The following is a 14,250-nucleotide window of genomic DNA, read 5'->3' on the forward strand; positions in this document are numbered from 1 at the left end:
CACTTTGCCAAGGTTTTCTACCTATTCATCATGGCTTTTAACATGCTTGTTATTGTTGCTGCTTAGTCACTAAGCTGTGTCTGACTCTTTTGCGACCCCACGAACTGTAGCCTACCAGGCTCCTCTGTCCATGGGATTTCCCAGGCAAGAATACTGGAGTGGGTTACCATGCCCTCATCCAAAGGATCTTCCTGACCCTGGGATTGAACCTGTATCTCTTGCACTTCAGGTGGATTCTTTACCGCTGAGCCACCGGGGAAGTCCAATGACATTGTCTAGAAATTATTCAACTTTTCCATTATATTCACAGCGAGAAATTTCATTTAGGGAATTTCCAGTTTAATTCAAGGCTAGGTTCAATTCTAGTTCAAAACAAGTTCACACGGGCAAATTCCATTGGATATACATCTCTGGTTTCAGTTCAAGGTAAGAGCTACCAGAAAACAGGAAGACTTTGGGCCAGTTCTAGAGTCAGGTTAATTAGAATGCCTAAATTTGAAACTACAGCTTAAATTCTATTATTTATCTCTACTATTTTCATTTTATTTTTAAAATTTTTGTTTGCAATATAGTTGATTTACAATGTTATATCAGTTTCAAGTGTACAGCATAGTGAATCAGCTATACATATACATATATCCACTCTTTTTAAGATTCTTTTCCCATATAGGCCATTATGGAGTATTGAGTAGAGTTCCCTGGGCTATTCAGCAGGTTCTTATTAGTTATCTGTTCTATATATAATAGTGTGTATATGTCAACCAAATCTCCCAATTTATCCCTCCTCCCCTTATCCCCTGCTAACCCTAAGTTTGTTTTCTACATCTGAGGCTCTAATTTTTCTTTTAAAATAACATTTGCTTCTCCCATATTATATATACATAAATACATACAAATATACATGTAACCCTGTCACAAAAAACTTAAAATACATAGGAAAGCACGATGAAAACAAATTATCATCTTTATCCTACCACTCACAAATAACTACAATTAAAATTTTGTTCATATTCTACCAGGAATTTTATTCATACACATAAATAACATATACATGGCATAAATCCTTATACATGTGTTTATAAAATTTTGACCATATGACTTTTTCACTTGCTTTTTCATTTAACAAAATATCTCAAACACTTTCCCATGGCATTAAGTATCTTCAACACCATAATTTTTATGGCTTCAGAGCATTTCCTCATATGGAGGTATCATGCTTTATTTAATGTTTCTAGTTTCTATATAATTATGTAAACATCTTTATGCATCTTTATATATGCTTCGTATATGCTGCTGACATATGTCATATTTCCAAAAAGTGGAACTGCAGTGCCTATTACTCATTTTTCACTGATAAAAGCCAAAAGAATTAGCAAAGTGTAAATAAAAAAACATTAGAAGAATCAAAGGACAAAATGATAATTACCTGACAAGGAAGCATCAAATCCCATGTTTTCTATTGCTTCTCTCAAGGTTTCTGGAGAGGTTAGTAAAGGATCATACTCAACAGTCCCTTTGCCATTGGCAAGTGATACTTGTATGGATTTTACACCTGCCTTTTTTGATATGACACCTTCAATAGACTGCACACAAGAATTACAAGTCATGCCATCAATGTTTATCACAGTTTCTTGAGTTAGAGGCTGGCTAACTACATTCAAAGGACTCTTTTGAAGAGATGAGCTGGAGGGAGAATTTGAGGTACTCTCAATTTCACTTGCACTACTAACTCTATATTGCCCTTGTGATATGGCCTCTATTGCTTTTCTCAGTGTTTCTGGAGTGACTAAACTTGCATTGTACTTTACTATGGCAGATTTATTCTCTAAAGAAACTACTACACTGCTTACATGTTGGAGTGTAGATAAAGCACTTTCAATATTTGACACACATGATTTACAATGCATGCCATCTATGGTGAAAATGACTGTTGAATTACTGGTGTATGATGGACTCCTTTGCTGTGATCCTTCTGAGGATTTGACTGGTGTGTTCTTTAGACGTTCTATGTCAATAGCTCCCAATTTGAGGTATTTGGGCTGTTTTTTGATGAATGCTGTGAAGCCCACAACTTCAATCTGCTTTTTTATTTCCTCTGCTGTGATAAGATGAGGCTGATAAACAACAGTAGCTTCTTGATTGTCCAAGGAAACTAGTTAATAAAAAGAAAAATATTTAATTCAGTTATTCCTGGGCCACTTCAGAAAACATTCTATAGACCAAATTAATACCACACATAATTGTTTCTCTCTCATTGTTGTTATTATCCTTTCTTAAAATAATTCTGTTCTTTTCAGAATATGTTACTGACGTGGACTAGAAAAAAGCAAAAGATGTGACCACTGTATCTGTGGTCTCCAAGTTTCTGCGTGCCTGAATAGAAACAGAGGTCAAGAGGACCCTAGGCATGTTGTGTTAAGAACCCTGAACTCCATGAATGCCACCTTGGCTGCCTTTTATGCTAGTTCAAGATTCATGTAACTTTTAATTATAATCATTAATTTTACTTGACATTAATCCTGGGAATACACTGTTTCTCAGACTTCAATGAAGCAGTAACATTCTAGTCCCACGGATTCAAAACCCATGCTTAAAGGAAAATGCTAAAGTTAAAAGACCAAAACAGAAAACCAAGTCTTACAAAGCAATCAAATAAACAATATCAGTCATACTACCTTTAATTCGCTGAACACCTTGCAGTTTCCCAATTTTTCCTTCAATGGTGCTGGTACATGAATGGCAGGTCATCCCTTCCACCTTCATCTTCAGCATGACTTCACCTGGTTGAGCCATACTATAATCTTCACAAGTTCCTAACTTTTTCTCCAGAGTTCCAGTACCTAAACTGAGATCAGGAACCAGCTCTACTATCTGATTGGCATTCACTATAGAAGGGATTATTGTCACCAGTGCAGTTCTCTGCTGAGGGGAAATTTTAATATCTGTCACACCCTTGGTCTTGAGCAATGTGCTTTGGATATGGTCCCATGGCGGAACCAGTGAAGCAGTAACAGTCAGAAACACAGTTTCAGTTAAAACAGGGAGAGGCTTAGGATTGTGGAGAACAGCATCAAAGCCCATGTCATCAATAGCTTCCTGCAGGGTCTTTGGAGTTTGTAGTTTTGGGTCATAAATAATAGTTGCATTTTTTTCTTCCAGTGAAACCTTTTGGAAGGAAATTGCAGAAGTCATTTTAATTAAATTTTATGATATGGAACTTAAAATTATCAATCATCACACCACCGTCAAGAATGAAACAAATAATTAAATCAAATAGAGTTTCTTTACTAGTTCTCATTTTTCCTATTCTCTTTGGAAAGCAGCACAAAATGTCTTGTGTACCCACAGGAATGGTAAAGCTCTATGCAGGTGTACTTGACTCAGGTAATGATCAGGCATTTGAAACGTGCACAAACACACCCTAGAATTTCATAACAGAGAACAAACTACTCTTCCTCTCCTTTCACAAAGTATTCCAACACTCAGCACTCTACCAATTCAAAAAATAATTTCAGGAAAGAGGATCAGCTACATAAAACAAATTGGAAGTGAAGTTTAAAGTTTTAAAATGTTCAGTTAAGATAAACTTGTTGCAAGAAAAGGTATAAACATGCTGGTTTATGAAAGCAATATTCATAGGGTTTTGTAGTAAGTATTTCTATAACCTTCTAAGTCACTATAGTCTAGTATTACTTTTGTGCAAAATAAGAACATCTTTATCATTTTTCCTGACTTGATTATTAAAATAATGATTGTATTCTTAAAGCTCAGCAACTGAATATAATTTAACTACTACCTGGACATCTAACCCTGCATCTTTTTGGGTAACACATGGATTATAAAGATTTATGAAGTAGTCATATACACACACAAAACTAGGTTAAGAGTCAGAAGATTTGAGCTCCAGTGTCAATTCTCCACTCATGAATTAACCACACTCACTAGCTCTACCATCAGAAAAATGAAGAAATGTGCTCTAGTCTCTTCCAGGGTTATTATAAGGATCATATGAGTAAACAGGAAAGTAGTTCTTTGAAGCAGTAAGTCATATAAAAGTAAACACTGAAAAACTAATATTTATCAAACACTTATTATATGTACCAGGAACTAAGATTCTCATGATACAAAGCTGATCATGACATAGTCACAGGGAGCAATGCTAGAACAGAGGACAGAGAAAAAGAACACCCATTCATCCCTGGGAATGTGTGTCAAAAAGGTTTCTTAAGGGAGATAATACCTGAATGTTAAAGGAATAACAGAAATTAGCAAGGACATTTGAAGCAGGGAACTCATGACAAATGTAAACGAAAGGCTGCATAATTAGGCAACTGCTTTATCATGGGGGCTTTTGTATGCCAATAATCATCTGTACTTTATTCCATAGGTAATAGAGAGTCATGGAAAAGTTAAGCAGGGGAATGACATAGTTATATTTGCATTTAGAGAAGAATCATTTTGGAGTGATGTGGTTGATGGAACTGTGCTGTCCTGGCTTTGGGTAGTTAAATTAATCTAAGTGTGTTAGTTGCTCAGTTGTGTCCGACTCTTTGCGACCCCATGGATTGTAGCCCACCAGGCTCCTCTGTCCATGGGGTTCTCCAGGCAAGAGTACTGGAGTGGGTTGCCACTTACTTCTCCAAATTAATCTATACATGTGTTAAAATTAACCAAACCTAAAAAAAGCAAGCAAGCAAACAAACAAAACATTCATAGAACTGTACACCAAAAAGAAGTCAATTTGGGGGTATAATTTTAAAAACAAAAATGAAAAGATTAAAAAATTCAGTTCCTCAATTACATTAGCCACATTTCTAGTGTTCAATGGCCAATGTGGCCGCCACAAGGGACAGAGTAAATACAGAACATTTTCATCACTACAGAATGTTCCATTGGACAGTACTGCTCTATGTACTACTCTACTTTTGCTGATCAAGTGCCAAACTTTTAAAAAAGGGAAGGGGATTTTTCCCCCGCTCACCCTGCCAAATTTCAATTTACTGAGGTACCCAATGAGAAAGTGTTCTGAAAATTGATTTTTAAAAGCAAAAATCACTTTATCACCCAACGATTTGCTACACTTTTCATTGTCATAGCCTGAACATAAAAAAACAAGGAAACTATGTATACAAAATACTATATAAAAAAGTTGTTTTATCCTATGTTGTTTTCATGCTGCAAACCAGAAAGTTCAGTTCAGTTCAGTCGCTCAGTTGTGTCCGACTCTTTGCGACATTTCCTTATTTAGTAACTTCTATTTGTGTGTTTTAAAGCCAGGTCAACCATACCTAGCACAAAAAAAATGTTCCCCTTTGGGATAACAGCACTTGACTTTTCCTCTGAATGTTAGATACCAGAGATTTTTCAAGCCGAAAGTCTCAAAGGAAACAAAAACAGGCAGCACCTTTGTGTAAGAGGAAATTCACAGTGTTTATCACAGAACTATTCTGGATGCCAAATCCTTGAGCAGGAAGCTAAAATAGCACTTATTTATTTAACAAACATTTACTGAATACCTATTATGTATTAGCTGCTAGGGATCCAATGGTGAGTAAAAGCAAGCACAGATTCCAAACAACTGGAAATTGCTGGGAGCAATCTGTCTGATTCTGGATCTGTGCCACTCTCCTTGATCACCACCAACGCAAACCACCTTCGCCTATTCCCCACAGTACTCCGAAGTTTTAACTGCTTGTTTTTCTTCTCAGAATCTTTCATTAGGAATCAATGTGGTTTTGTTTTGTTTTTTCCCAGAGGAAATATGTTTCTATTTTATCAATAGTTCCCCTGAAAATAAACATCCAAAAGCCTACAATCTATAAATGTGGCTCCTATGAAGGACTTAAGATGGAGCACTGTTCACTATATTTAGATGAAGGCAGGAGTGAAAGAGAAGAAACCAAACATACCCTGTGGCCTCAACAGTATTAACAATGGTGTAGAGGGTGCTGTCCATAGATATTGTAAAGATCCATTATTTTAATGCATAAGGAGTTATTTGTCTACTGAAATGTCTAAAACATGAAATTCAAGCATCGTATACTTTATCTGTATGTAATTTCTGTATAATTTGCATAAATATAAAAAGACTGCATCATCTATTCTCAAGCAAGAAACTTAAGACAAATATAAGGGCTTAAGTTTCTTGAAAGACAGTTCTTTTGAGCTCTACCTTTCTATAAAAGGTGTTATAAAAACTGTCTTATTACCACTTCTTGGATTGTTATTAGTATATTTTCTTTTGTGTATTCCTTCTCATCTGGTAATAAAAGGTGATCCAATTTCCTATCTGAAGGCTAGGACACTGAATAAATTGCCCAAGAAGCTCAGCAAGAAAATGAAAGAGCTAGAATTCAAATGTAGGTCTCTGTAACTCCAAAGTCCATACTCTTTCCATTTATAAATGATAAATCTAGATGATCTTTGATCTCCCTGAAAAACCAAAATTCTATGCCTGTGATTTGAGGGATTTGTGACTTAAAAATACCTGAAAATTATGAAATATTTCTAGTGTGTGAACTAAATTTTAGTTCTATGTTTACTTTTCCCCTCTACATTTCATATCTTCTCAAAATAAAAAAAGACTAAGAGAATGTATTTCTTTAGGTTTTTAGCAAGATTTGACAATCAGTATATTCTAACATTTCCCCATTTTTAAAAGTCACTTTGGGAAAGGTACTTTGCTTTAGCACACTGAAATTCCCTTTTATCCCCCCAGGAGTTGATTGATACATCCCCAAAATAAATTCAGATTAGCATGCTACTAAGCCAGTGGGGAAATCTTCAAATGGTTTAAAGCCTACTTTCTAACATTTTCATAACAACTCAATATAGAGGGATACAGAGGTTTTGCAGGAGCTTGAAAGGATCCTGTCCTTCTACAGAGACTAAACTCAGAAAAGTAAAATGATTCATCATTAATCTTGAATTTCTAATATGTCTGATTCTTCTTGCACAATATATTTTGCCAACTAAATACTATATAAAATACATAATAGGAATCCCATTTATATTACATATGTCTTAATACAAATTCTATCACTGTTTGCTGAAAAAATAATATATATATTTTAACTGAGTAACACTCTGATGTTTCAATAAAGGATACTGAAAATTAAAGTATAAGAGTATAAGAGGAAGGCATCAAGTTCTATTGATATTTATTCAATTTGACCAATCTAAATAAAAGTTACAAATTAAAAACTTTATTTTTTTTCCATTTATTTTTATTAGTTAGAGGCTAATTACTTTACAATATTGTAGTGGTTTTTGCCATACACTGACATGAATCAGCCATGGATTTACATGTATTCCCCATCCCGATCCCCCCTCCCACCTCCCTCTCCACCTGATCCCTCTGGGGCTTCCCAGTGCATCAGCCCCGAGCACTTGTCTCATGCATCCAACCTGGGCTGGTGATCTGTTTCACCCTTGATAATATACATGTTTCAATGCTGTTCTCTCGAAACATCCCACCCTTGCCTTCTCCCACAGAGTCCAAAAGTCTGTTCTGTACATCTGTGACTCTTTTTGTTTTGCATGTAGGGTTATCGCTACCATCCTTCTAAATTCCATATATATGCGTTAGTATACTGTATTGGTCTTTATCTTTCTGGCTTACTTCACTCTGTATAATGGGCTCCAGTTTCCTCCATCTCATTAGAACTGATTCAAATGAATTCTTTTTAATGACTGAGTAATATTCCATGGTGTATATGTACCACAGCTTCTTTATCAATTCGTCGCTGATGGACATCTAGGTTGCTTCCATGTCCTGGCTATTATAAACAGTGCTGTGATGAACATTGGGGTGCACGTGTCTCTTTCAGATCTGGTTTCCTCGGTGTGTATGCCCAGAAGTGGGATTGCTGGGTCATATGGCAGTTCTATTTCCAGTTTTTTAAGAAATCTCCACACTGTTCTCCAGAGTGGCTGTACTAGTTTGCATTCCCACCAACAATGTAAGAGGGTTCCCTTTTCTCCACACCCTCTCCAGCATTTATTGCTTGTAGACTTTTGGATAGCAGCCATCCTGACTGGTGTGTAATGGTACCTCCTTGTCGTTTTGATTTGCATTTCTCTGATAATGAGTGATGTTGAGCATCTTTTCATGTGTTTGTTAGCCATCTGTATGTCTTCTTTGGAGAAATGTCTGTTTAGTTCTTTGGCCCATTTTTTGACTGGGTCATTTATTTTTCTGGAATTGAGCTGCAGGAGTTGCTTGTATATTTTTGAGATTAATCTTTTGTCTGTTGCTTTGTTTGCTATTATTTTCTCCCAATCTGAGGGCTGACTTTTCACTTTGTTTATGGTTTCCTTTGTTGTGCAAAAGCTTTTAAGTTTCATTAGATCCCATTTGTTTAGTTTTGCTTTTATTTCCAATATTCTGGGAGGTGGGTCATAGAGGATCCTGCTGTGATTTATGTCGGGAGTGTTTTGCCTATGTTCTCCTCTAGGAGTTTTATAGTTTCTGGTCTTACATTTAGATCTTTAATCCATTTTGAGTTTATTTTTGTGTATGGTGTTAGAAAGTGTTCTAGTTTCATTCTCTTACAAGTGGTTGACCAGTTTTCCCAGCACCACTTGTTAAAGAGGTTGTCTTTTTTCCATTGTATATCCTTGCCTCCTTTGTCGAAGATAAGGTGTCCATAGGTTCGTGGATTTATCTCTGGGCTTTCTATTCTGTTCCACTGATCTATATTTCTGTCTTTGTGCCAGTACCACACTGTCTTGATGACTGTGGCTTTGTAGTATAGTCTGAAGTCAGGCAGGTTGATTCCTCCAGTTCCATTCTTCTTTCTCAGATAACTTTGGCTATTCGAGGTTTTTTGTATTTCCATACAAATTGTGAAATTATTTGTTCTAGTTCTGTGAAAAACATCATTGGTAGCTTGATAGGGATTGCACTGAATCTATAGATTGCTTTAGGTAGTATGAACTAGCAAAAGACAATTTTTAGAGGCTAAGACAACAGCCCCAAACCACTCTAACAATTCAAAGGTCAAATGTTTTAAAATGAAAAAGACATGGAGATTTTGTTAGTTTAAGTTGTAATATTGTTTTTCTGTAAATTGAGTGTTTTTTCCAAATTTTCATTGCTAATATAATTTCACTTTATTTAAAAATTATATAACTAATGCATGATTATTCATTATAAAAATTTATATACAAAGAAAGGAAATAGTAAAAGTCCCTCTTTACATGATTCCTCTACTGCTAGTTTTAAACCTTGGATTTGATATTTCTTTGATCCTTGGTTCAACTAAATCAGAAGCCTAAGCCTGTTTGAATAACCGATTCTACATCTTCATGGATGGCCATTTATTACCTAAGAATTTATACAAGGCAAAATGCCTATATTACTCTAATACAGCATTTGAAAAAAAGAAATGTTCAATGCACTATCATCATTTGCCATACCAAATGTTAGAGGGAAAAAGTTACAACTAGAAATAAAGACAGATTTCTATATGCTGACAGGAAACAATAAGATGTATTTGCCAGGTGAAAAAAAGCAAGGTTAGAACAGTATGTATATAGTATGCTTCAGTTCAGTTCAGTCGCTCAGTCGTGTCCAACTCTTTGCGACCCCATGAACCGCAGCATGCCAGGCCTCCCTGTCCATCACCAATTCCCGGAGCTTACCGAAACCCATGTCCATCGAGTCGGTGATGCCATCCAACCATCTCATGCTCTTTTGTCCCCTTCTCCTCCTGCCCTCACACATATACACACACATATATACACAATTAACCCTTAAACAACAAGGAGATGGGGGTGGGGGCACCCACCTCATGTATAACTTTACATTGGCTCTCCATATCCTCAGTTCCACACCCTCAGATTCAACCAACCACAGATCGTGTAGTACTATAACACATATTTATTGAAAAAATGTGCATAAGTGGACCTGTGCAGTTCAAACCTAGGTTGTTCAAGTAAGCATATAGATCTACAAATGTTATTCATCTTATATTCAGTCTATTTCTAGGAGAATTCATACATAGGAAACTGATAACTGGTTTCTTTTGGAAAGGAGATTTTACTCTGGACATATGTTACTTTTCCAATAATTAAAAAAAAATAGTTAATTTTAAGGGGAGCGAGGAATGTATTGATCCACAGGATGAATTTGGTAACTGCTAGCATCTAGATTGGTTTTTTTTTTTTGGCCACACTGTGCAGCTTGTGGGATTTTAGTTCCCTGGCCAGGGATTAAACCCAGGCCCTCAGCAGTGAGTGATGAGTCCTAACCACTGAATTGCCAGGGAATTACCTAAATGACCTTTTTTTTTTTAATGACCATTTTTGTAAAGGATAGTCTGTTAGGAAAATGGACTGCAGCCTTTATCTGAGTAAAGGAAAAAGTACACAAAACGCAGTTAAGTTTCAAGGACAAAGTAATCTGTAATAAGGCATTAGCCTTTAGAGCCATTTGGTGCTTATATCTAATTAAATTTAATTTTACATTACCCCTTTCAAAAAGGCCAATCTCAGAGAAAGACCTTCACATTATCTACCCATTTTATTTTCCTGCTGAACTGACCACTGGGGTGATTAAATAAAACTTCAAGTTAATCTCTTTAAAGTCTACAGTCTTGGCAGAACAAGAGTATAACACTCATTTATAAACTTTGCAATTTAAGACATAATATCCAAACTATATTTAAATGCTGAAGCTGCAAAGAGGTATAATCATATTGATACTATTTATTTCAAAGTTAGAGACTTCTTGACAATTCACTTGCCTTGAATCCTGTTAATTAAATCTCTAATCTGTTCCACTGCAACATTTTTTAAATAAAACAATCATACTCAATTTAACATCACAATTATATCAATTCATACCAGAGTTTTATTCCAAACACAACAAACAGCTCCTTGACTTAGTTGAAACAATGTCCTCTTCAAATCTGGTTTCTGAATTGACTATACATTAGTCTTAATTATAATCTCAGAAACTATGATCCAGAAATTTTAAACCTTAACAGTCTTTAAAAGTGACCAATATTTATGTGTTAAGCTGCATTCTGACTATAAATTATGTTCGGACAAGGACAATTTTCCATACAGTGCCTAGAAAGAGGTGAATCCACCTTTTGTGGCCTCTGAAATGTAAGCTTTTTGAGGGACCTTCACTAAGGAAAATAGCACAAAACTATAAATGAAAAAACATCTGTACAAATGTAAATATTCTAAATGAGGCTGGATGCATGAGACAAGTGCTTGGGCCTGGTGCACTGGGAAGACCCACAGGAATCCGGTGGAGAGGGAGGTGGGAGGGGGGATCGGGATGGGGAATACTTGTAAATCCATGGCTGATTCATGTCAATGTATGACAAAAACCACTACAATACTGTAAAGTAATTAGCCTCCAACTAATAAAAATAAATGAAAAAAAAATAAATGAGTAACAAAATTACAAGTTATAAAGTTTTGAAACTTACCAAATACCATAAAATCCATTAAAGTAACTTTTTTATTAATAATACCTCCTATACCTGTATAATATTTTCTCTTTCTACATGTTTGGCTATATATGTACTCTGCTGCTTCATTTAACGGTGATTTTGTAAAATCCTTTTATATATGATTGTCAAATTTGGGAAAACTATCAAATTTCTTTCATATAGGAGCAATAAGATCTCAGGGCATTTCAGAAGTTTACTTGTGAAGTGAACTAGTTTTAAATACTCTTTGAATTGATAACACTCATTTATCACTTTTACACTAGGCCCTACTCCTTTATGCCATGACCCTGGTGAGTTGGCATCATGAGTGGTAAGGACATTATTCTACCAGAATCTGCAGCACAAATTTCATTATACACAGAAGCAACTAAGAACCGTGTGTGTATATGTGCATGCACGCGCATACGCATATGCATGCTCAGTCGTGTCCGACTATTTGCGACCCCATGGACTGTAGCCTGCCCGGCTCCTCTGTCCATGAAATTCTCCAGGCAAGAATACTGGAGTGGGTAGCCATTCCCTCTCCATTCTCTTCTTCCTGACCCAGATATCGAATCCATGTCTCTTGCGTCTCTTGTGTCTCCTGCATTGGCAGGCGGATTCTTTACCACTAGCACCACCTGGGAAGCCCTTTAAAGCCAAATATTTTACTAACCCCAAACTAAACATATCCCCAATTCAACCTATTAATCAGATCCCCAAAATGCCTGTGGCACATCCAATACTACCTACATAAAAGGGAAGTCTAAAAGAGGTGGGTCGAAGTGGAAGTAGACAATGGATTTAAAGGATTGTGGTTAAAATATTTTACTTTCACAAAAACACATAACCATGGGAACATTGCTTTGATTCCTTCCAGATCTTAGAAGGGGTCGATGCAAGTGGAAGGCTCTGAAACTTAAGCTTAGCTTTACCATAAACCTGTCTCTGGGCCTAGAAAACAACACTTAGTAATATACATTTTAAAGGAAGGAGAAAAGAAGAAGGATTACTAGTATACTCTGTATCATATGGGCTTCTGACTGTAGAGGCAGAGCTGGAAAAGGCAGAAAAAACAGGTCTACCTTCATTTTTAGCAAATAAATTATGAATGTACTCAGGAAATTATAGCCTTAAATATCTGTCACTAGGATCCATATAAATCACTGTTGATAACACAAAGTGCTTTCATGTTATACTTCTGCTACTTTTCTTGTACAGCTTAATCCAACTTAATTGCATTTTTCTGACTTTCAGTTCAGTTCAGTCGCTCAGTTGTGTCTGACTCTCTGTGACCCCATGAATGGCAGCACGCCAGGCCTCCCTGTCCATCACAAACTCCCGGAGTTCACTCAAACTCATGTCCATCGAGTTGGTGATGCCATCCAGTCATCTCATCCTCTGTCATCCCCTTCTCTTCCTGCCTCCAATCCCTCCCAGCATCAGGGTCTTTTCCAATGAGTCAACTCTTCGCATGAGGTGGCCAAAGTATTGGAGTTTCAGCTTCAGCATCAGTCCTTCCAATGAACTGATGCTGAAGCTGAAACTCCAATACTTTAAATAGGTCATATTAAGCAGTGGTGAATGCAGTAAAGTGGAAGATGCAGCCTTATATATGAGTGGGGTGCAATAAGTCTCTAGGGGAAAATTTATACAGGAATGTATTTGCAAATGTCAAAAGAGAATCTCATCTTTTAGCTTTACATAGATAACTAGGAAAAATTTAATAATTTAAAACAGTTTGTCAGAGAGTTGAGGGTTTTGGAAAATGCATTAAGTTGTCAGCAGACAATAAGAACCTAAGTAATTTGAAGAAAAACTATGTGAACTAGTTTCTAGATGGTTAAAACAGCTTTACTGAAATTAGCACACACTTAATTAAGACTTAGCTTCTATTCTGGCCCCTAGCAACAGCCATTTTAGCTCAAGTGGAGAAGTTTAATTGGTTTCACTTGAGGATAAATCAAGTACAGATGTCATACTTATTCACTGAAATTATTCATTTTTAAAGTTTTGGAACCGAAGGTTGCAGAGCTATTTTTGCCATCCTCTTTTCTAATTAGCAAATTGCAAAAATATCTCTCTGATTTTTGGACAGTCACAATTAGTGAAAAATTGCAAAATGTTTTTAGAAATTTGAGTATTCTGAATACAAACACTTTGGAGGAAACTTGTAGTAGAGTTAATAAAAGTTACCTGTTATCTCTCAGATTTTCCAACTTGGCTCTCTCCTCAAAACAAATTAAAGGCAGCAATGTCCTTAGGGCGGGGAGGAAGAGAGGAGGCAATGAGGAAGCCTCTAAGACTGTAGTTATGCTAAGGTAGATGGTAAATGGGGCTTCCCAAGTGGCATTAGTGGCAAAGAATCTGCCTGCCAATGCAGGAGACGTAAGAGATGCTGGTTTGATTCTTGGGTCAGAAAGATCCCCTGAAGGAGGGCATAGCAACCCACTCCAGTATCCTTGCCTGGAGAATCAGAGAAAACCCCACATTTGGAGCATGAGTGAAAGTGAAAACTTCGTATGTAAGTATTCACATGGATACCTACAGGACAAAAAACTCAGCAGAAGGCATATTACACTGTAATATGTAAAGGAAGATTTTCCTGCCACAACCATCAACATAGTTTCATCTGACCAGAGTGTGTAGTTTAGTAAGCAAATGAGAAACACTACTTTCTTCCCAAACAAATAGTAAAATGGATACAGTTTACTTTGTCCTCTCTGGCCAAGATGAATATGAGATTCAGACATGGAAAAAAACACGTAGAGTTTCAGATATAGAAAATAACTGTCAACAT

The 14,250-nt window shown here is 36.3% G+C and overlaps 1 protein-coding gene across 4 annotated transcripts in view; it reads right to left on the reverse strand.

Annotated features, from left to right (window-relative positions):
- ATP7A (ATPase copper transporting alpha) overlaps positions 1-14,250 on the reverse strand; it is a 140,776-nt gene that overhangs the window by 51,650 nt on the left and 74,876 nt on the right. For all 4 annotated transcript variants that reach the window (XM_061137116.1, XM_061137117.1, XM_061137114.1 and 1 more), the window contains 2 exons: positions 2,676-3,165; positions 1,427-2,152 (listed from right to left, as the gene is read on the reverse strand). In XM_061137116.1, the coding sequence (XP_060993099.1) occupies positions 1,427-2,152; positions 2,676-3,165 (1,216 nt within the window). The remainder of the gene's footprint in view (positions 1-1,426; positions 2,153-2,675; positions 3,166-14,250) is intronic.

The sequence above is a fragment of the Dama dama genome, chromosome X (genome assembly GCF_033118175.1).
Source record: "Dama dama isolate Ldn47 chromosome X, ASM3311817v1, whole genome shotgun sequence".
Lineage (NCBI taxonomy): Eukaryota > Metazoa > Chordata > Mammalia > Artiodactyla > Cervidae > Dama > Dama dama.